At 54.2% G+C, this 22,629-nt stretch overlaps 1 protein-coding gene across 11 annotated transcripts in view; it reads right to left on the bottom strand.

The window, feature by feature from the left end:
* The window catches only part of DNMT3A (DNA methyltransferase 3 alpha), a 102,758-nt gene that overhangs the window by 61,917 nt on the left and 18,212 nt on the right, over positions 1–22,629 (bottom strand). For 7 of the 11 annotated variants that reach the window (XM_006055072.4, XM_025261433.3, XM_025261432.3 and 4 more), the window contains exons 2-3: positions 13,822–14,076; positions 1,523–1,627 (exon numbers count right to left, since the gene is read on the bottom strand). In XM_006055072.4, the coding sequence (XP_006055134.1) occupies positions 1,523–1,627; positions 13,822–13,884 (168 nt within the window). In that variant the 5' untranslated portion in view covers positions 13,885–14,076. Of the gene's footprint in view, positions 1–765; positions 794–1,522; positions 1,632–1,696; positions 1,906–13,821; positions 14,077–19,532; positions 19,722–22,629 lie in introns of those variants that run through there. The other 4 variants (XM_025261439.3, XM_025261436.3, XM_044926175.2 and 1 more) reach the window with 4 other exon arrangements.

The following is a 22,629-nucleotide window of genomic DNA, read 5'->3' as shown; positions in this document are numbered from 1 at the left end:
CATCCACTGGGCTGTGCCCCCCCTTCCCTTTCTTCATCCAACTCTGGACACACACTTGGGCCTGACTTCCCTGTACCCGCTGGTTCAAGGGCCTCCCCCACCTCTCAGTGATGTGCCCTCCCTCTGGTTCAGGGACTCACAAAGATGAGTCAGAGGGCTGCCAGTTCCATTTGCTACAGGTGGCGGCTCCCACCCCTAGCGCCGGAAAGTAAGGGCGGAGCGTGCTCTGCAGATCACAGGCACATGCATGGCTCAGATACGGAATGACCGATAGGTTCTGACTCCATCGGCACTGTGCCCCTCCACTTTCCCCGACAAGGTAGTCTATCTGGGGGTGGAGTGGAGGGGCACCCAAGAATCTGGAAGTGCAGCCTGGAGTCTGCTGCAAGCTGGAAATTCCTTTGAAGTCCCCAGTTTTATCTTTCAACTGCCTGTGCATTTTTCATTCCAGGCCATAAAATATCCATGTTTGCTTGAATATTAAAAGTGTTCAAAATTACTTACCAGTTAAATGACTTAACTTCTGCCCTCTTCCACTCCAAATCTCCGAGCAGCATCAGCAGCGGTGCACTTCAATGCCCCACAGGTTCCCAAACCTCCTGACTCCGAAAACCCCGTCACCTCCAGTAGGTGTAGCCCTCCCTCCCTCATTGCAGCCACCGTTCACTCTACTCTCTGCCCCACGGAAGAAAATCCTGCTCCTCTGAGAACATGTCCTTGAAGGGCTGAGTTACAATTAATGCAGGGCTCCTGGCTCCTCCTTACCTTCTTGCTCCAAGTTTCCCATTCTCAGCTGGAAGGGACGAAAAGAAAGGAACCAGCTGTCGTTGGTGCTGGCAAATAACTACTGTTCTGCCTCTGAGTTTAAGGCATAAGGAAGGCAGGCTCCTGCAGCCCCCGGGCCCTGCCCCACAGAGCACTCCTCATCTTGGGCAACCCAGGAGCCTCGCCCTGGAATCCGAGGCAATGGCACCCAGAAGCTGGGGTCCTCCACTTCGACTAGACTTAAAACAGTGCCCAGCCCTCCTTCTCTCTGACAAAGGGACTCAAGAGCCTGCATGTCTTCCCTACTCACTTTGATCAGACTTCCAGACTTTAGTCCCCTTCCTCCAAGTTCAGCAGGTGGGACGGAGGCCCAAGGTGGGTGTCTGGATGGGGAGGGAGGGGCCCATGCTGGCAGGCCTGGGAAAGACAAGTCCTACCCTCTTGCTGCCCTTCTAGAAAGAGGGTGGGAGTCAGGGGCCTGCTTCAAGTCCCACAAGATCCATAATGCAAGTCCCCTGGCCTCTGGGGGCATCCAGTTCAATGTAGAAAATAGGAAAGTTGTGGAAGTGGTTTTTGGGTCCAGAGAATGGGGAATGGAATTGGGCTCTTAACAGCTGGAGGGGTGCACCCCATCCCCCAGTCTTAGTGTGCCAAGGTCCCTGCAGGCCACACATCACAGACGTTTAGAGCCTACATGTACGGGTACATATGTGTGTGTGTGCGCGCACAGGGCTGGGGTGGACGCCACTTCACTCACCGGGGGGTGCTTGCGCTTCCTGCCAGGCCGCCCCACCTTCCGGGCAGTTGTGCTGGGCTCCTGCCGCTCCTCCTTGGCACGAGCCTCCTCCTGCTCCTCTCCCTCCTGTGGGCACAGACACAGCCTGTAAAGCCAGGGCTGGACCCCCAGAGCCCTCCCCAGCATCCCACTCACAGGGCAGCCACGCTCCCAGGGCGGTGTCACGCCGGCACCCTGGTAGGGATGGTCTTCACCCGCCTCCTGCCTGGCAGAGCTGAGCCACTCTCGCGGGCCGATTTCAGTATATCCTCGGGGGGACCTGTGGGCCGCCCCGCTGCCCCGGCAGAACACAGCTCTCCCTCGGGTGGACACGTTTTCTGAACCACAGACTCATCACACAGGCTCTGACAAAAAAGTTGTTTCTGGACATGAGTTTATTTATATGGGAAAAAAAAAAAATCTAACACAAGTGCAAAAATGAAATGAGCTCGATATTGAGTGAATCACCTTTATTGAAGAGAATCCCCTGAAGAGACACATGAAACTGAGCGACGTCTACTGGAAGTGCACGAGACCCTTGGAAGCAGGCTTGTCACAGCCGCTCTACACACGCCTGCCCTGAAGCACCTGCCACATTGTGCTGTCACCCCACACGAGTGTCTTGGGGACTGTGTCTTGGTTCATTGTGATGCCCCTCTTTCGGTGACTAGATTGGACCAGAAGCTTGGTTTTGTTACCACCCTTCACCTGTGCCAGGGCCAGGCCCTGCAGGGCTTGTCTCGTGGGGCAGACGCATAAACCTAGAAAGTCCTCCTGCCTCACTGCTCCAGCCTGGCCACAAACCACCCACAAGTCGCTTCTGACTCAGCGGCTCCAGCATGACTAATCACGAGCACAGACAGTGTTGGGGCAGGAGAGAGAAAGGGACCCCGACCCAGCAGGGGGCCCACCGGCTGCCCTTCATGCCCCTGTGTGATGATATCAGCAGCTTTGGGCGGCCTCGTGGTCCTCCCAGGGGAGGGCGCTGGCCCAGAACCGTGCTGGGGCCACAGAGAAGGGGAGGCACACAGATTCCCAGGGGATTTCATCGAGGTGGCTCTCGATGTCCCACTCAACTTTCATTTTTTGTGATTTCAAAATAGCTTGTGGTTTGCCACATTAATTTTCAGGTGATGGCGAGACATGCGGACGGAAACCTACTGTGACCAGTCGTAGACCTTAGACCCGTGGAAAGAGCAACCCTGGCCCCTCTGTCCATCTATCCATTCAAGGCCCATCTGGGACAGACAAACCAGGAAGGAGATGTGAGGGCATCACAGTTGAGGTTCTGGGAGTTCTCAGAAGAAATGCAAAGCGATGATGACAGAGGCGCCAGGCCTCGGCACCAAGGGGAAAGCTATGGCAGAGTTGGAAGACATGGAGAGAGTGTTTAGAGGAGCAGAAAGTGGACACCAGTGTACTGTGGGTCCAGGAAAAAAAAGGGAGCTGCCAACTCAAGAGGCAAAAATTGACAGACACAGAGAAGTTGAGGGCAGAGCGATCTGGTTAGGGATGGGAATGGCCAGCCTTTGGAGAAGCTGTGCAGAATGACACAGCAGTGAGGACTGAGGGCCTGGAGAGGGGCCGATGAGACTGTCTGAGGAACCCAGCTGAGAGAAGTCTGGAAGAGAAGCCAAGGACAGGGAGCACGGTGCTGGCTGTGGACAGGAGGGGAGGGTCCAGGGCAGAGAGAAAAGGTTACCTTGGGGACCAGAGACCCTTGAAAGGCTCTGTTCAGGAAAAACTGGCAGAGAGACTGTGAGGGCAGAAAGGCTGAGGTGGGACACAGCCAGGTGGAGGAGAGGCCTCTGGGGCGGGGGGGGGGCCTAGGGGGAGTGGGCCAGACCTGCTGGTTCTGAGCAATCTTCCGAGACCCCACAGACACCCCTGTTTAAGAAACAATCACCTGGATCACGCAGAGAGCAAGGATTCCTAGTGCAACTGAACGTTTGTGAAGGTTCCAACTGAATCTAACCAAATGTGGTAAACTTAATCTGAGATGGTGGTTTTGGTCAGATTCCACAATGGCTAAAATGGCACCGTCTTGACTGTGCTGACCAGGTAACTCAGCATCCACAGAACAGGCGGTCGTAGAAAGGCAGAACTTAGAGCAAACCTAAATTAACATGTGCCTGGCTTGTTTGTATGCTGCTTTCAGGACCATTCTCTCTGAACCTCAGTTGCTGCATCCATAATGTGGGGGCATAAAGGTGTCTGGTGCCCATTCTGCCTGCTTCTTGGGTTCTTAAGAAGGCAGATGAATAAAATGGTTTATCCCCTTGTTGAATTCCCAGAGCCTAGAACAGACTCAGCCCTTGGTGGGTTTTCCACACGCCCCTCAGATGAGAGGAATGACATCTTCCCTGGAAAAAAGAGGGCCCACCAAGCCCCTGGACTTGCCTACAGAATACAGGCCAGACCTGGCTGAGCCTCTGACTATTCTTTGTGTCCGGGTTGATGGGCCTGGAAGGCACAGGCAGCAGCCAGGGTGGGGTACTGAGGTGGGTCGGGATCAGTGTGGGCAGCCAAAGGGTCCTCCCACCACCCAGAAATTCTGGCCTCTGAACTGTTTCTTTAACACACTGCATTTCTTACAGGAGGATTCATCTGATTTTCTAACTTTTGCTCCGAATTCATCAGAGGCGTGAAAGCCGGTCAGAGGCTCAGAACAGCACTCAGGAACCACAGTCACCAGGCCGCCTGCACAGACTTAAAACAAAGACACCTGACTTTTAAGGACCGCCAGGCCTACCCCGCCATCAGCATATGGAGAAAGCCTCTGGGGGCCTCTGATAGGCAACCCTCTGCCATCTGGAGACTTGCTGTCATTCCTCACCTTAAGCCACGCACTCTCGGCCCAATGCACGGAGGCGCTCAGCGCATCTTCCCCTGTTGAATTTTATTCAACTCAACACCCCCAAGAGGATGGGGTGGAGGACCCTGACACCAGGCCATCTGTCCAGTCCTGGCGTGTTGAGAACAGGGAGTCCCCTGGGCCCTGTCCTGAGCCCATCCCTGGGGCCCAAGTAGGCCTTCGCTGCCCAGTCCAACACTCAGGCCTCAGGTACCCTGGGGTGTGCTCAGGAAACCAAGTGGCCATGAGACTTGGCAGGAGTTGCAGCCAGGTCTGAGTGACTCTGGCCCATACCCTTTCCATCCGGCCCCGCACACAGCTTTGTGAAAAGCGTACTATTTTTGGTCGTGTCATTCTTCCATGATGTAGCGACATAGCAGGGCAGAGGGAGGCGGTGATACCTTCTGCTCTGGGCCTGCCCGCATTCACACCCATGAGGGAGAGGGGATAATACGCTGAGTAGGGTGAGCAGATGGCTTGGGGCCGTGCCCCTCAAGGAGGCGTATCAAGTGGTTCATTCCCGCATCTGTCAGGGGGCCTGTTTCATTCAGTATCCCTGCTGATGGGTTGAGCGAAGGAATGTAAAATATGCTTATCAAATCTGCAAGTAGCATTGAGTTAGGAGGCGTCACTAATACTCTGAAAGGGAAGAATCTGATCCACAGTGACTTGGAGCAGCTGGAAAACAGTAACAAATTGAGCAGAACAAGCTTTGAGCCCAGGTTGGTTTCCTCATCTGTCAAGTGAAGGGACTGGATTAGTCAATCCTTCCAGTGGGAATGGGCAGAAATTCTAGGGAGGTGGGCTTTGTGGGGAGTGGGCAGGGGAGGGGCAGGCTGGACTTTCTGCTCTGCTCTTTCCTCACTAGGCCCTTCCAGCTAGTTAACCTCTCCAGCCTACCGTTCTGCACCTACAAAATGGGAATACTAATACCTCCTTCGCAGCAATGGTAGAACAATTAACTGAGGTAATATATGGAAAGCTGACATGTGCAAGGCACTCAAGAATTGCTAACTTCCTTTGCTCCACACGTACAGACCAGAACTATTCCCAGAAGTGCCTCCTCCCCGCCCCCATGCAAATCCCAGCTCACGGCCTGCATATGCAGCCATCACTCACTGCTCAGACAAACCCCAACATCTGGCTGGTACCCGCCGCAGTGCGATCCTCAGGAACACTGGGGCTCCATGATCTTTCCAAAATGCAAAACTGATTATGTCACTCCACAGAGCTTAAGCCCTTGCGGAGGGGGCTCCCAGGGCTCTGCAGGATCAGCCCAAGCTCCTTAGCCCGGGTAAAGGCAGGACCTAGGATTCCGGCCGGCAGCTCCAGCCATTGCAAAACCACCACACCAGGTGCAAATGTGGGCTGCTTCCTCCCTGGGACTTTGACATAGACCCTGGCTTCTGCCACGACTACCTTCCTCTCAGGTTGACCAGCAAACCCTGACTTTTCCAACCTCACCTTCTAGATTCCCTTCCTTCTCCCTTCCGTCCCCAACACTGCAATGGACTGCTGGCTTTTCTCCTGGCCAGGCCATGAGCCCCTCCGGGGAAGAAATTCTCTTATTCACCTTGGCCTCCATCCCCAGTGCCTCCATTCCCTGCACCTGGCACAGGGCAGGGACTCAAAATACTTGATGAGTAACTCTCACATAGTAGATGCTCAACAAACAAGTCAGCACACACAGAGAGAGAGACACACGTGTGCAAATCCACAAACCTGCACCAATACAACCAAGCAGGAGGCTCCAGTGCTGCTTGATCATTACAACTGCAAATCAGGCAACCGGGTGACTAAAATGTACCTTCTCATCTTAAACATGATCCTGTCACTTCGATCTATATAACCCTTTACAGGTTTCAAAGCCCCTTCGCATTTGGAGGCCTGTTAGATGAGGCAGTTATCATCAGGCTCTCTCAACTTCTGAGGCTAGGATTTGACCTACATTTTAACACAGCTCACTGGATGGATTATTTTAAGCCACATACAACTTCTCATTCTGAGGAGCTGGGCCATGACGATAATAATCTCTCGCATTTGTATAGTACGTGGTAATTAACAAAGCATTTTCACATACCTTATTTCATTTTATTCTTATGCCTTACAGAAAGTAGAGCTGGTTCTTTTTTTTTTTTTTTTCCATTACGCAGGCGGGAAATCTGAAGCTCAGAGTGGTTCTTTCAGAGATCAGAGAGCCAGCAAGGGAGGCCTTAAGAACCAAAATTTAAATCTTTTCATTCCCAGCCCCTGGATCTTTCCACAGCAACATGGCACGATACCCTCCTCTGCTGTGTGCCCCTGGCACGTGTACATATGTGTGACATGAGCAGGCAGGCAAGCCAAGGTAAAGGTATGTGCTAGCATTCACACATACACACACCCACACACGGTTGTCTCAGAGGCCTCATGCCTAGACAGAGACCCCTCCCCCTAAGAGACAGCACATCCCACGAGGCCCTCGCCCAGAGATAGCCAGCCAGACACATGTGCTCCCTTTGGAACGCACACCGGATACTACCGACACAGCATCCGCTGAGCAGATGTCTCAAGTTGGTGTTTGAGTTGAGGGGATGAACTTGCCGGATCTAGCCAGCCACTTGCCCGGGCCCCCCGGGACAAGAAGCATGTACCAGCCTTCGCCAGCTGGCTGGCCTGCCTCCCAGGACCTGTCTGTGGTCGTGGAATTCAGGGAAACGAACTGGCTTCTCTGGCAGGCAGAGCCCGTTCTGGGCACCTGAGTCCCCAGCCTGCAGAGCTACGGGCACAGGACCCCCCACCCCAACCCCCGGGCCACCCCACACACGCTCGTGCACATGCACACGCCCAGCAGGCCCAGGCCAGGCCATGGAGAGGTGGCCTCAGGGCGAGCTGCAAGAGGCTGGGTGGGAGGGCAGAGACACCGGACACTACTGTTGGTGCTCACACTTCCACACGGCCCTCCTGGGGCCCCTCCTCTCCTGCTCTCAGTCACCTCCCAGAGCTCAGCAGTCCTCTGTTCCAACTATCCAACAATATTCAACAAGCATTCACCGACTGCTCGGTGGGCTTCGTGTAATAATTATTGACGAAGGTCTTCCACGGCTCCCAAAAGGCCCCATTCCTGGGCAGGCAGCGGCCGTGTCCTGTGGGCCCCTCTCACCCTCAGAGCTCCTGGGCACTTGCACACCATGGCTTCTCCCAGGTCCTTCACACCCCGTGCGCCACGCTGGGGCCTCACTGCCCTTCAGAAGAGAAACTCCCCCAACATGCACCCAGCCCACCGCAGCCCAGCCGTGCCCACCCTTGCGGTCCTGGAGCTTCCACGAGGCCAGGCCCATGGATGAGCTCAGAAACATTTATTGCACACCTACTGTGTACTGGATATAAAGACAAGCAAATAGGGAACTCAGTTCAGAGGGAGAGACACCACCTAAATACACAAGGGCCTGCGCTGTGCCGAAGGCCGGATGGAGCACGGCCACTCTGCTAGCTGCCAGCCCGGCGGCCCCCAAGCGCCTCTGCCCTCACCCCTTCAGCAGCCCACCCAGGTCTGCACAGTCCACCGTCTCATCCCTGCCCCACCAGCCACCCTCACTTCGTGGACAGAAAGAATCAGGTAAACCACCATGTGACCTTTACCAAGTTTCTCAGCCTCTCTCAGCCTCAACTTCTCACCCATAAAAATGGGGATAATGACAGTGGGCACTTCAGTTACCGTGAGGATCAAGTGAGGAAATTGCCAGGCACAGGTAACTCCTCTAGACTCTGCCTTTCCATGCTGTGCATGTGCTAAGTAGGGTGATTATAAGCGAGAGCCCTCGTTGCTCTGTGGCTCTCCGTAAGGGCAGCAGCAGGCCAGGTCCAGTCCTTGTGCCCAGCCCACATGCCAGAAAGGAAGGGCTTCACCCCACTTTACACTCTCCCTGGGACACCCTCTCCTGCTCAGCTCCCTGCCGGCCCTCTTCGCTCCATAGAACTGAGCTCGGCTTCCTCACCCAGCCCATGGCCCCTCACGGAGCCTCCAAAGATAGCAGAGCCACTGCCGCAGGACTTGGGTTCATCCTGCAACTTGCCTCGGTTTTGCTTGTGCTCAGTGGGTGACAGGAGAAGGGCCCAGGGGCTCTCAGGGTGCTTAAACCCACACCACTCACACCCTCAACTGCACCATCCTCATTCTTCTCCCAGGCCCTCGGTCCTCGGGGCTACAGTAGATCTTGGGCACCAATGTGCAGATAGGGTGGTAGGCAGAGAGACAGGCAAATGGGGAGAAAGGTAAGAAGGTAGATAGACAGACAGCTAGTTAACTATCCAAAATAAATGGTAAGACTCAATCTGTGCCAGGGCCCTGTGTTAACCGCTCACACACACTATCTCCTGGAAACCTCTCATTTTGATGCTCAGCAGTCATGTAGCTGAGTCCACATTCAAACACAGGCCTGTCTCCAGAGTCCAGCTGATCCCTGCTCAAGACTGAACTGACTGCAAAGCTAAACACGACAAGTCGTAGCAGCTAACTTCGAGAAGTGGAGAGAACCTGAACCCCACAATGGAGGTCTTGGTCAGCTCTGGGGCAGTTGCGGGGGGTGGGGGGCACTATTTACATCGCTCGTCTGCTCTCCATGCCTGAGCATCTAATCAACTCCACTGAGCTAAAAATGGACATTTTTTATTGTCCGTGGACCGTTAATATTAGCTGTGTTCCTGAAGAGATAAGGGTATTTCTGCCTTTTCTGGAACTGTTTAAATGTGTAAGAGGGAAGGCTATTTCAGCTACCCTTATAGTGACAATTATAAAGCAAAGAGCCGGCCCTGAGTGACTATGTGCAATTTAAGTGCACTAAAGGGAAGGCATGCCTGGGGGCAGGCACCAGACCTGTGGACCAGCAAGAACAGCTGAGCCTGGAGCCAGGAGAACCCCACCCAAGGATGCCCCTGAAGCTCACAAGCCAGAGCTCAGGAAGTCAGTGCTTGCCAGGCCTCTGGGTTGGACTTAGGTGAGGAGGGAGAAGCCCCCTTCATGGAGCTGGCCATATGTGTGTATATATACACATGTATGTAAACACACACATACACGCATACACAGGCACACCTGCTGTGCTCCCCAGCACAAACACATATCTCCCCACCACCACCACCACTGGCGCTTCTCCTACCCAGCAGGAGAGAGCGAACTGTCCAAGGAGGAGCCTCCCTCCTCCGAGGGCAGGCATGGCTTACCCATCCTTGTATCTTCCTATCCCCTTCCCTTTGCTAGGTCCTCCAGGGAGGTCTATTCAGTTCACCCAACAGACTCGGGGAGCCCTACTATGTGCCAGGTACTGGGAAAAAACCTAAGTTTGAAGAGAAAGAAAAGAGGGAAGGCAGAAGGGAAAGAAGCAACATGTATACAGCAGTGTCTTTACACAGAAGAGCATGTATTGGGTGCGTGTGTGTGTGTGCACGCGCACACGCACGCATATGTACCCAGTCATGCATACTAGCCTGCACACGTGAGCTCCTGTTAGGGGTGAGTGCCCCCAACATCCACCCCAGGGCAAGAGCACGGCTACGCAGAGAAAAGCGTTCTCTGACCATCCCGACTTTTAGTCTAAATAAACATTCTTTAACTTGCAGCAGAAGAAACGTGGCTAGGACCATGGAACATCACAGCGGGGAGGCAACACCCACTCTGTTCCCACTTCCCGTGGGTCACAGCCTGAAAGGCTCAGAAGCCTGGGTTATAATCCCAGCACCACCACTTGCTAGCTCTGTGGCCTTAGACAAGTGACCTGACCTCTCTGAGCATCAGTTTAGTCTTTAATAAGATAGTGATGGAAATAACAGAGCCTATCCTGGGGAGCAATTGTAAGAAGGCAAGCACAGAGCTTAAGAGAACACCTGGCAGACAGTCAGCAGTCAATGCATCTGTTAGGTTTCTGAAGCCAGAGGAGAAGGGGAGCAGGAAGATGAGGGGCCCAGCCTGGGGCCTGGACTCCTTGTGAGACACTGATTCACATTTGGGGATCCGAGGAGGCCCTTCCAGCCCCAAGGCTTGGAACGCTCTTGGTCCCCTGCCCTGTTCCTCTGCCCCACGTCTCCCCTCCATGCGGGACCTAGAACCCCATCTCCATGATTCCCTCTGAGCCAGGACCCAGGTTCCTGGCCTTCCTGCAGTTCACCTCCCCCTCCCTTCTCTGTGGCCACATTTACCCAGCTGACCCTTCCTGGCCAGAGCCCCAGAGCTCAGCACCCCTTCCAAGCCTGCCTCCTCCCAGTCTCCCCAAGCAGCCCCGTCCCTGCCCAGCACACGGGTGGTAAGGTGAGGGAGGCTGCAGGGAGAAGGGACGCTGGGCAGGAGCCAGAAGGACACCAAATAATGCAGACCTCTCTGCTCTCTCAGCCCACTGCCCACAGCGCTGCACCCTGACTGCTTGATCTGGGCTCTGGGATTGCTCTCCAGTGAAGGAGTCTCATCCACTCTCATTCTCCTCTCTGTCCTATCCATAAGGTATTTTCTGAGCATCTGCTCTGAGCTAGTCAGGCCTTGAGGATCCACCCCATTAACAGTATTGGGGTCCTGCCCTCCAGGGACAGCGGCAGGGCTGGATATGATCCACACCGGTACTTCTCAAGTCCCCTAGAGGGCTGGTTAAAACAAGGATCGCTGGGTTCTCCCCAGAGCTTCTGATTCAGCAGGTCTGGGGTGGGGCCTGAATATTTGCATATCTAACACTTCCAGGTATTGCTGGTTTATAGACCACAGTTTAAGAACCACTGATTCTCTCTGTAATTCAAGGCGGACTGAAGCCAGGGCTTTGATCAGAAAGGAGGAGAGAAGCTTAGGGAAAGGGCACACCAGGCAGAGGAAGCAGCATAAACAAAGGCCTGGTAGCTCCAGGAAGTACTGGAGTGAAAGGTACAGGGAGGCGTGGCCGGTGGGGAGGGAGGGGGAGGCGGGAAGGGCACGTGGGCCAGGCGGTGAAGGGGCCAGTGGGCAGCCACACCCCTGCCCTCTGGCTCACCAACAGCTCCTTTGTGCCAGGCGCCCCTGGAAACTCTGCCAGGTTCCTTGGGCTCTGGCCCAAACCCATCTTCCCCTCTGCAGCCACGCGGCACCCCTGCCCCAGGCCTGGCTTTCATGGGCTGCCGTGAGTGACTGTCAGCATCTCTGCCCGCCCTCCCAGGGCGGCTCCTGGAGCCACGAGAGCCAGCCCTGAGGTGCCAGGGAGATGTGCCAGGTGAGCCAGCATGCACACCGGGGAGGAGCGCCCGCCATGCCCCAGCCCCTGTCTATCAGCTCCTTCTATCAGCACCAGGCGCTGGGCCTGTGTGTGTGTTTGTTGCCTCTTGAGCCAGAGCAGTTACTATGGGTAGATAATAATAGCAATCGTAATCCCTCGTAATTGGACCAGACTTTGCTGTTTGCAGGGCACTCCATGCCCGTGACCTCATCTGACTTCCACTACCACCCTATAAAACAGGCACAGTAAGAGTTACTATCCCCGTTTTACAGCTGAGCAAATGCAAGCCCAGAGAGCCTGAAAGTCACATCTCCAGGAAATGACATCCGCAGGCCTGAGGCCCGGGACTTGGGACTCTCTGGCCAGTGCTTTTTCTCTGTCCTGAACTGTCATGATAGCGAGCCCATCTGCTGCTCTCCCTGGGGGCTCTGCTGCCAGGGGAAGCCCTGGCCAGTAACGGGAGGAATGTGGCCCATCTGCCCTGTCTCCTTCATCTGTGGGGGGCAGCTGACCACCAACTGCAGGCGCATGGACACAGAGCAGTGTCAGCACCAACCAGGACACCAGGCCAGGAGAGGGGGTCAGGGTCAATGGAGAAGCAAAGCCAGGCCCAAGGAGGGAAGGGAATTAGTCATGGCCACAGCTGCGGGTCAAGAGCACAGGTGGCCGCAGGTGGCCTTGGCTCTTTGACGGCAGGGTGTGGGTCTCCTACAGTCTGAGTCCTGGGTAGGAGGAGCCCAGAAAGCCCATGGGATCAGAAAGAAAGGGACTGACCTGCAGCCCCTAGGAGCCCCAGCAGGTGGGCCACAGCATGCATTTTGTCCCCAGCTTGGAGGCATACATGGTCCCTCATCCTAAGGCACTCTACTGGATTCTGGGCTGGGAAGGCAAGTTTCTGGGCTTCATGCATGCACATGCATATGTGCGTGTGTCCATACCAGGACCCACACAGGTGGGGCAAGAGACCAGGCTCTCATCTGGACTCACCACTGATTAGCTAGGCCCAGCTTCCTCGTCTACAAACCAGGGCCATCTGTCATTGCCCCATTTGTTTCAAGGGCTGTCCTCAAGGACCAAATGGATGGAAATTACCCAGAAAACAGAAACTGGCTCTAAGAATGAGCAAGCCTCAGAAGGAGCCAAGCACACACGGTGGGGAGAGTAGGCAGGGAGCGAGTCTCAGAACTGTGGCTGATTGCGGTCCCCAGAGCTGCTGCTCCTCAGAGGGCTCAGGGGCCCCATGCCTGGTGTCAGGTGTCCCCCTGGTTCCAGAAAGACCAACTGTGCCCCGTGAGCACACCCTGCTACTCCCAGCTACCACCTAGCACCACCACCCCTCACTCCCGCTCAGGAAAAGGAGAGCAGGCAGAGGACACTGCGGGGACCAGCCCGGGCCTGCCAGCTGGGACGCCCCAGGAAGGCTGTGGCTGGCACAGCTTCCCTGCCAGGGTGGAGGTGGGGCCTGCCATCCCTGGGGATTCAAGTGGCTCTGCTGACAGGTGGACATGGCTTGGTGAGGTCCTCAGGTAGCCAGTCAGGACCCAGCCGGGACTCCCACTAGTCTGCAGGGATCTCCTCTAACTGACTTGGGCCCATCCTAGAGTTCAGCAGAAGGGCAAACAGGTCACCCCTCTTGGGGCCCTAAAAACAAGGATGTCACTGGCTCTAGGGCCAGAAGTGACACTTGCTCAGAGCTGGGGTGGGGTGGGGGCGGGAAACCAGTGTCTCCACCGTGGCTGGTGCCACCCTGAGCTCACCGCGCCCCATGCCCCACGGTGAGCCAGCTGTCTGTGTGGCAGGGGGAGTCCTCACCAGGCTTCCCATCTACAGAGCTCCTTGAACTTGTCTTTGGCCTTCCCAAAGCTACTAACCCCTCGGGCAAACAGAGGCTGCTAAACCAGGTAAAATGACTTAGACATAAGGACACACAGCTAATTAAGAGGCTGATTCAGAAAGGAAGCCAGGTTTGGGGCCCCTGCCAGGCCAACCCCTAACAATTGCACAGACCTGGGGTCTGAAGTTTGGCTCAAACACAGCGGAGGGGCGGGGGTGGGGGCTTAGAGACCGGCTCCTGGAGCCTGGCCTGCAGTATTTAACCTCTTCACGTCTCAGTTTGCTTATCACAAAAGAAGGAGACTCCTTCCTCCCTACAGCCCCATATGGAGAAGAGCAATGCGGTCCAGTGCCCAGCACTCCCCCCCATCCCCGCACAGCCAGCTGCTCACCTTGCGCTCCTCCTCCCGCTCCAGAGCGGAGCCGCTGGTGTCCCCGGGGCCGCTGGCGGGCATCGCGGGCAGCTGGGCGGTGGGAGGCAGGCTGGGGCTGCACGGGGCTGGGGGGCTGCTGGGCTTTGGGGAAGGAATTATCGTGGTCTTGGTAAGCAAGAGTTACAACTTAGACATAGATCCAGGTGTGGAGCGGAAACCCTGGGGAACCGCGGCCTCAGGCTGCCGGTGGGGTTGGGCTTCCAGTGACTCCACCTGTGGAAGAAGAGAAGCGAAGAGGGGTCAGCAGGGCAGGCACCCCCCCACCCAGGCCCTCCCACCTGACCCCTAGTCCCTCCCGGAGCCAGCCCCTCAGCTTCAGGGCACCCCCCACCCCCCAGCCTGTGAGGCCTGCCCCTCCAACCTGACTCTTCTTCACAGGTGCTGGCTGGACCCGGCACCCTAGGGACCAGGGGAAATCGAGGCAGCCAAGTTGGCAGCGGGGCCCTGCCTGGCTTTCCTTGGGGGGCCCGCCACCTGCCTCCGAGGTGGCGACGGGACGACAGTCTCCCCAGGGCCTCCGCACGGCTATGGCACAGTGGGACTCACAGCTGCCTCCCGCCTCCTCCCGTGTCTTCATTCACGTCTGTTCTTTCCTTTGAAAGCTTCCCGCAGCCTCCCTCCCACCCCAACCACCCCCTGGGAAATCCCAGAGGTCCCCAGCCCAGCTACATTTTCCTCTGATCTGTCCTCCCCGCACCCCCACCCCCACACTGCTCCCACCACGTGGAGGAAGTGAGCGGCAGTCACAGGATGTAGTGAAATGAATGTCACCTCACTTCGGGACGGGCGCCTGGGCCCGGAGAAAGCTGAGGTTGAACTCGGGGGCTGCGGCCGGGCTGAAGGCCTAGGTCTGCAGAGCTGTCGTGGGGACGCCCTGTGGGCGGGAGAGGCTGTGGCTGCAGCCACGCCGAGAGAGGAGACCAGGCTGCTCTGCCCCCCATCCCGTGAACTGGCCCCATCTGCCCTCAGAAACTGGTGGGCTCCAAGGGGCCCTGCGAAGGCACACGGCTGAATTTTAGGGGCTTTTCAGTCTCCCTGCTTCAGGTGTGGGCCTCAAGCCAGCGAACTAACAAAGCCTGGGCCCCACCCGCACCACAGGCCTCAGCTGGGGGTGGTGGTGCTGTGGCTTCACCAGCCCCCCTTCACTCGGAGGAGACACTGAGTTCTCCTGGGCCAAGCCCCTGCCTCCAGTGCGCCAGCCAGCCAGGACTGGGAGGGGACTGGCAGGAGGAGGAAAGTGGGAGGCAGGCTGGATCGAGGCCCACCCACACCCTTCCCCTTCCAGTTCCCGGTTCTGCTTCCCCCACTCCCCCTCCCTCCAGGGCTTCTTCTCCCATCCCCCTCCAGCCAGGGCTCCCTGGAAAACCAGGAACCGGAGAAGGCGCAGGCTTGGGTCTCCCACGGGTGCAGCCCCTCCCCAGGGATGGGCGTTGGGGGGCCAGGTGGTATGGAGGGGAAGCTGGCGCTAGGAGGGGCCTCCTTAGGGCCAGGACAGGAGGGGCCTCTGTAAGTTAGAGCCTGGACAGGCTGAAGGTGCTTCCACCCCCCCACCCCCACCCAAGGGGAGCCCTAAGGAAGCCACAGGTGGACCACAGACACCTGGGCTGAAGAACGTGTGTGCCGTTAGCTGGTGGCACAGTGGGTGCAGAAGCAACAGGTCCATGTGTCCCATGCTGTGTGAAGCCCAGAATGGGCCTTCCTCTTTGGGCAGCCACGAGTATTATTACCATCTCCACGAGTGGTTACTACCGTCTATAGGAGTATCACTACCGTCTATTGTAGAATCTAAGGTTGCAGAGGCTAGGGCTTATCTGTGTTCCAGAGTCAGAGCAGAGGCTTGAACCCAGATCACCAACTCCAGAGCTCTCAGGGCATCTCTATAAAGCTCCATCCCCCCAGCTCATACTACCCCTCAGAGACAACCCCAGGAACCCATCAGACTCCACAGGGCTTCCATCCATCATTAGCCAGCAAGTCCCCCTCAAACTCACTCCTTGTTTGTTAGCACAAACATCCCCCAATCATCCATCACATCAAAAGCTTCAAAAAGGAGGTGGAAGCCGAGAGAGGCAGAGTCTGGTTGGGAAGAACACTGATCCCAGAGTCAGCAGAGGTGGCTCTAATCCTGACTCGGGCTCCTCTTGCCCTCAGTTTCCTCATCTGTAAAATGGAAGCATTCAAGAACCAGGTCTTCCAGCCCTGCCCTGCCAAGCTGCTGGAGGCCCCGAGGGCAAAGGGTGGGAGCAGACTGAGGGAGGTGGGGTCTGGGTGTCTCCGTGAGCCCCGAGGGTCTAGCATGAAGTCCATGTAGAGCTGGGCACTAAGTACATTAGGGACAGAGAACCCTCTCCAGGAAATTTGTTTCAATGCTGCCCTGAGGGCTAGAAATGTCCAGGGGTTTCTGTAAGAAAAAGCATTGGTGACAAGAGGAAGGAAGCAGGAGGGGAAAAGCAGAACATCACAGGGTGTTGACCCTGAGGGCAGACACCCCGGAAAGGAAATGCTCGTCCCCCTCGCCCTCCCCTGCTCACCCGCCTGAGCTGCACACTCTGTCCACACAGCAAACACAGCTGACCTGGGTCAGCCTTTTGGCTCCTTTGTGTAACTCAATGGAACAGCCTTGTCAGTAAGTGTCCCTCCAAGTCAGCCAGCATCACTGAAAATCACCCAGCACAGGGCCGGGCAGGCCACGCACTGCAGAGCTCTGGGGCCCACTGGGGCAGCCAAGGTCCAGGCCTGGACACAGCGCTGCCCGCCTGTCCTTAGAAGCTTCCTTCTTCTCCCAAGCAGCCCTGCTGAGGGGAGAGACCTGCTCCTGAGCCCACGGTCCCAGCACAGCAGCATGTGTCCACCATGACATGACAGCCCTGCTGCTCCTGGCTCCAAAGCATCCTCCTCACCCGTGCCAAGGCTGCACCACCAAACCACCACCAAACAGAGACCCTTGCCAAGAACCCTCCCACCAAGATTCGTTGTTGTTGCTTAATCGCTAAGTGGTGTCTGACTCTTTTGGGACCCCATGGACTGTGGCCTGACAGGCTCCTCTGTCCATGCGATTTCCCAGGCAAGAATCCTGGAGTCGGTTGCCGTTTCCTTCTCCAGGGGATCCTCCCAATCCATGGATCAAACCGGCATCTCCTGCATTGGCAGGCAGATTCTTTACCACTGAGCCACCAGGGAAGGGCCACTACCATGACAGGCAGCTTTTATTTTCTCCTTTATACTGCTAAAGTCCACAGTGGCCATGAATAATGTTTACAAGAGCTTTTAAACAATTGTTTTGAGGAATCCTACAGGAAAGTATCTTGGTATCACAACTGACGTGGCCACCGTCATCACTGCTCCAGTTACAAAACTGTTATGGAGAAAGATTGGGATTCTGAATATACACACCCAACTGCCCAAATACGCGACCTTCTAAATCCAGTGTGGGAGAAAGACTGTTTAAGACACAAATTCACAAGATTGGGCTGAACAGAGAGGAAACACCACCAACAGAATGTGGGGGTCTGGAAAGCAGACTTGTGGCAGGCAAATTTCAGACAGCACATGACAAGTGATTTATGACAGAGTCCTTTAAAGACACTTGGGATGACAGTACAACGGATCATCTGTGGCACCAGGGGCAAAGAGAAGGTATGCGCGAAAAAGATCAAATGAAAGAAGCTAAAATCTAGATACACTTCCACCATAAAGTCTGAAGGTTTTCTCTCTGGAGAGCACCAAACAGAGGGTCTTTGCACAGAGTCGTCCAGCACAGCTGAGAGCAAGAATAATAAATCAAAACCAAGGAGACGGAGACTTCCCTGGTGGTCCAGTGGCTAAGACTCCCAATGCAGGGCGCCTGGGTTCTATCCCTGGTCAGGGAAGTAGATCCCACAAGCTGCAACTAAGAGTTCACAAGCTACAACTAAAGGTCCTGCATGCAGCAACAAAGAGCAAACCTCCCAAGTGCTGCAACTAAGGCCTGGCGCTGTCAAATAAATGCAAAAACACAAACCCAAGGAGACAAAGCTTATTTTCAATGCTGATGTTGAATACCTCAGGCTAGCCGCTCACTGGGTTCCTAGAATACCAGCAGCCAGATTCCTACCTTCTTTTCAGCAGAATCTTATCGGTGCTAGAAGAAAGGTCTAAGAATACAGATACCGGCAACCAGAACCCAAATGGTTTCCAAGTGGCTTGTTTACATCAGCCAATGTGGATCTGCAAATGAACCAGCTTCTAATCTGCATTTCAGTCCCCTGTTATTAATCCTGCAAGGACAACCAAGGACCGCTAGATATCCGAGGGAAGCCTCTAACTTGGAGTGCTATCGCCACCGTGCTCCCTACCCCCCCCCCCCCCCCCCCCCCCCCCACCCCCCCCCACCCCCCCCCCCACCATCTTTTTAACCCGACAGAACTACAGGTGTGACTGGCTGCTCTTACTCTGTGGTCTGGATTCAGGAGCTGAATGGATTTGGATTAAAATGGAGATCTGTCGTGGGCGATGTGCTCCAAACAGGGGAGTAAACCGAGCAAGAAGACATGAGCTCCAGAAAACAGGAATTCTAACCAGAAGGAAGGTGAAGGGAATGCCAAGGAAGACCACAGGAAGAAGTCACTGAATAGCAGCTACACTGTGCCGTATGCTCTAGAGCAGATAACTCAAAAAATGGAACTGAAACATAATACTTGCTGTGACTGCCCTTGTGGAAAGCCATACAGATAGCTATTAGCAGGTGCGGCAGGTACAGGCAAAAGGTATAAAGAAAATAAGGCACATAAAGAAGCAAGGTAATTAGTCACTTCAGGAGGAAAAAAGGAAATTATGGTAGTACAGTATAAAGCTCAGCTGTGAATAGTTGTATTAGTTGGTTTAACAAGTGTGTGTGTGTGTGTGTGTGTGTATATATACATAAAACATACAAATGAATGCATGTTTGCATGTATGCATGTGGATGTATACATATTACATGGTGTATTAATTTCCTATTGCTCCTGTTACAAATTACCAGAAAGTCGATGGCTTAAAAAAAAACAAATTTGTTCTGGAAGTCAGAAGTTTAAACAAAGTCCAAAATGGTTCTTGTCACTGGGCTGAAATCAAGGTGTTGGCAGGCAGTATTCTTTCCTGGAGGCCCTGGGGAGAATCCATTTTCTTGACTTTTTCAGCTTGGGGAGGCAGCTCACATTCCTTGGCTCCTGGCCCCTTTCCATCCTCAAAGTCAGTGATGGCCGGTCTTTCTCCCTTCGCACGACTCTGACCCGCCTGCCTCTGCCTCTCATGTTCAAAGACCCGATGGTGACACTGGGCCCGCCCAGGTGATCCAGGGTGAATCTCCCCAGCTCAAGACCCTTCGCTTAATCACTTCTGCAAAGGCTCTTTGCCACACAAGGTGACGCATGTACACGAGGTTCAGATGTGGATGCGGCCACGTCCTAATCTCCTGAATTTTTGTGGGGCCATTACCTGCCAGCTACACACATACATATATTATTTTATGCATAAGACATTTTTGAAAGAACACTGGTAAGGTACTATTAATAGTATGCCTATCATGAGAGCTGTTTAGGAGGATGGCACGGTAGAAAGCCCTGGCTGGCCATATAAGAGAGTTAAGTTCTTATTTACTACATAGGAAATCAATGGAAAATGTCTACAACGGAAGAGTCAAAAATACGCACATTACTCAGATCCACGAGCTGTAAAATTGCTAGAAGAAACAGCTAAAAGTGGTTGCCTCTGAGAAGAAGAAGGTGGAAGTAGGCGAGGAACAAGTGCATTTTTGTGAAGAGATGTTAGTCCTGTCTGACTTCTTAAATTATACGCATGTACCACTGTGAAGAAAATAAAGAGTAATTTTTGAAAAGAGAGAATGGGTTTGGGAACGAAGACTTACATCCCAGCTGCAGCCATCGGGTGGGCTTGGCCTCCATCCTCCTCCGTAAGAGTGCAGCTAAGTCCTTCCACCTCTATTACTCTATGAAACCATCACATCCCACAGAATAACCATCATCAGCTCCTCACACCCACACAGAGTTCCATCATCAGCTCTAAAAGTGGTACCTCCCTCCTCGCCCCCCCAACCACGCCCCTCACGAAATGTTTAATTCTCCCAGCACATCATTTCCACCAAGTCCTGCCCATGCGTGGCACAGTTCACCTCCCTTACATTCCTCCCAAACTGCATCTCCATGTGCCATGGCTGCCCACATTCCTAACCATGATGCCACTTGCTCATCAGTCCATCTCAGACCCAAGACCCACAACTCAACCGTCTCCTGCCCACACCCTCCTGCTGTTCAGCTCCCACCTCCGCCACCACACTGTCCCCAGTGCCATCCCTACCCTCTTCACCAACCCCAACGCCATCAGCACCCCCGGGGCCATTCACCCGAAGGCCTCGCCTCCACGCCTTCTCCAACCAGCACCAACTAGACCGTCACCCAAGTCTCACCTCAACAAGGGCCAGCACGGAATTATCCTCTTCCAGAAACAAAACCATAACAGCCCACAAATCCAAATTCTCCATCAAAAATGATCCTAACGTGATCACCATAAGGATAGACCATCCTGCTCCATCTCGAATCCTGTATTTGAACTGTGGACAAATATCTAACCATCTTGGCACCAGGTTCCTTCTTCACCCCTCAAGCTGGTAGCCTGATCTTCTTGTAGTGGACTTATCTGGTTCTTTCCTCTCCTTCCCAGGGGTTTTGTGGTGTTTGCACTGACCCCACCCCCTACCCTAGTCACAGAGTGAGCATGTGACCAGGCGGGGCCAACCAGAGGCCCCCCAGGAGCGTTTTGGTGCAGTGGAAAGATACTAACAATGATAGGATGTGAGTCAGGGGCTGCTGGCTGTGTTGGGGAAAGCCTGCCTGAGGGATGGAGATAGAGGGCTGGAAACTGAAATCACTGTCTGGGGGCCCCTGGATCCAGCTGTACCTGAAGGCTGGTCATCTCTGAACCTCCCCCAAGTAATGTGAGACTTTCCCTGCTTTGGTGTGAGTGAGTCTGTGCCTTGTGGCTGACGGCCATACGCTGACTCATACGCTAATCTCAACCTCCTGAAGTCTTACCTGGAAGGCCCGACTGCGTGGGTTCAAATTCTGGCTTAACTAGCAACAACTTTGCAACTTGAGGCATACCTGTGCCTCAGTTTTCTCAGCTGCAAAATGGGGAAAATGACACTTGCCACTTCACAGGCCTCTTGTGAGACTTAAAATGAGATGCATTAAAAATGGTTAACAGGGAATTCCCTGATATCCAGTGGTTAGGACTCTGTATTGCCACTACAGGGGGCCCAGGTTCCATTCCCTGGTGGGGGAACTAAGATCCAGCAAGCTGGGTGGTATGGCCAAAAAAAAAGAAAAAAAACGAAAGAGAATGGACGAAATAACATTAAAATTATTACTTAAAAAAAAATGCTAACTAGAGTGCCTGACACAAAGAAAATACTCAATAAATTTTAACAATTATTGGTCCCTGAATAACCAAGCCCACAGCTTTCTCTCTCCTTTGCTGACATCCCTGGAGTGCCTGTGAGTGTACTTCACTTAGACAGGAGCTCACACTGATTACGATTCTTAACAACACGCCAGGCCCTGTGGAAAGAGCTTTACAGTTTCAACATCCTGTTCATCTTTATACCTCACTCCAACCCTCTGAAGTGCAGACTATTTTTATCCCCATTTCCTAGATGAGAAGAATGAGGTAGGAGAGGTTAGCAAAGCTGCCCGAGGTCACACAGCACGTGGGTGGTAGGGGGAGCCAGCTATCAATACAGATCCAGGCTTGTCACCCTCTGGGGCCCCTGGTTTTTCACTCCATCAGGATCTCTTACAATTAGCAAGTGACCACTGTAAACTTTTAACTGCACTGTTAACTTTTGTTGCTTAATAACTCAGTCAGGTCTGACTCTTCTGCAACCCCATGCATGGACTGTAGGTAGCCCACCAGGCTCCTCTGTCCAGGGATTTTCCAGGCAAGAATATTGGAGTGGGTTGCCATTTCCTCTTCCAGGGGATCTTCCTGACCCAGGGATTGAACCCTGGAGTCCTGCCTTGGCAGGTTGATTCTTTACCACTGAGCCATGTTTTAACTTAGTGAAAGTGAAAGTTGCTCAGTCGTGTCTGACTCTTTGCAGCCCCATGGGCTATACAGTGCAGGTCAGAATACTGGAGTGGGTAGCCTTTCCCTTCTCCAGGGGATCTTCCCAACCCAGGGATCGAACCCTGGTCTCCTGCATTGGCAGGTGGATTCTTTACCACTGAGCCACGTTTTAACTTTGGGCAGGAACTCATCAGAAAACAAAGTTTCCAGGTCATCTCTCATTCCTGGTGAGGTTGATCGGCAGTGAGGGCAGGGGGAGGGGTGGTAACAGGCAATGCAACCTTCTAATAGTGGCACTCAGTGCCCTGCCCAATGCAGGAGCCATTCGCTCATGTAGTCATCCCTCTATTTGCTGAGCACCTACTGTGTTGGGCACTGTGCTAAGGGACATGCACTGCCTCCATCTCACCCTCAGAACCATCCTATAAAGTCTATGAAGTTGTTTCTACTACTATTCCAATTTCACAGAAGGATAAGCTGAGGCCTGGAGAGGTTAATTACCTCTCCAGAGTACTTCAGGGGGAAAGTCCCCGGGCAGGATTCTGAATTCAGCTTCATCTAACTCAGGAGTCCTTGCAAACATGGCAATGAACCTGAGTAGAACGGCCCCCAGCTGAGCTGTCTGTGCCCCTTGAGCCTGCTGATAACAGCCTCAAGGCTGAATTT

The sequence above is a fragment of the Bubalus bubalis genome, chromosome 12 (genome assembly GCF_019923935.1).
Source record: "Bubalus bubalis isolate 160015118507 breed Murrah chromosome 12, NDDB_SH_1, whole genome shotgun sequence".
Lineage (NCBI taxonomy): Eukaryota > Metazoa > Chordata > Mammalia > Artiodactyla > Bovidae > Bubalus > Bubalus bubalis.
Note: the sequence above shows the minus strand (reverse complement) of the source record. Positions and strands in the feature narration are given on the sequence as shown.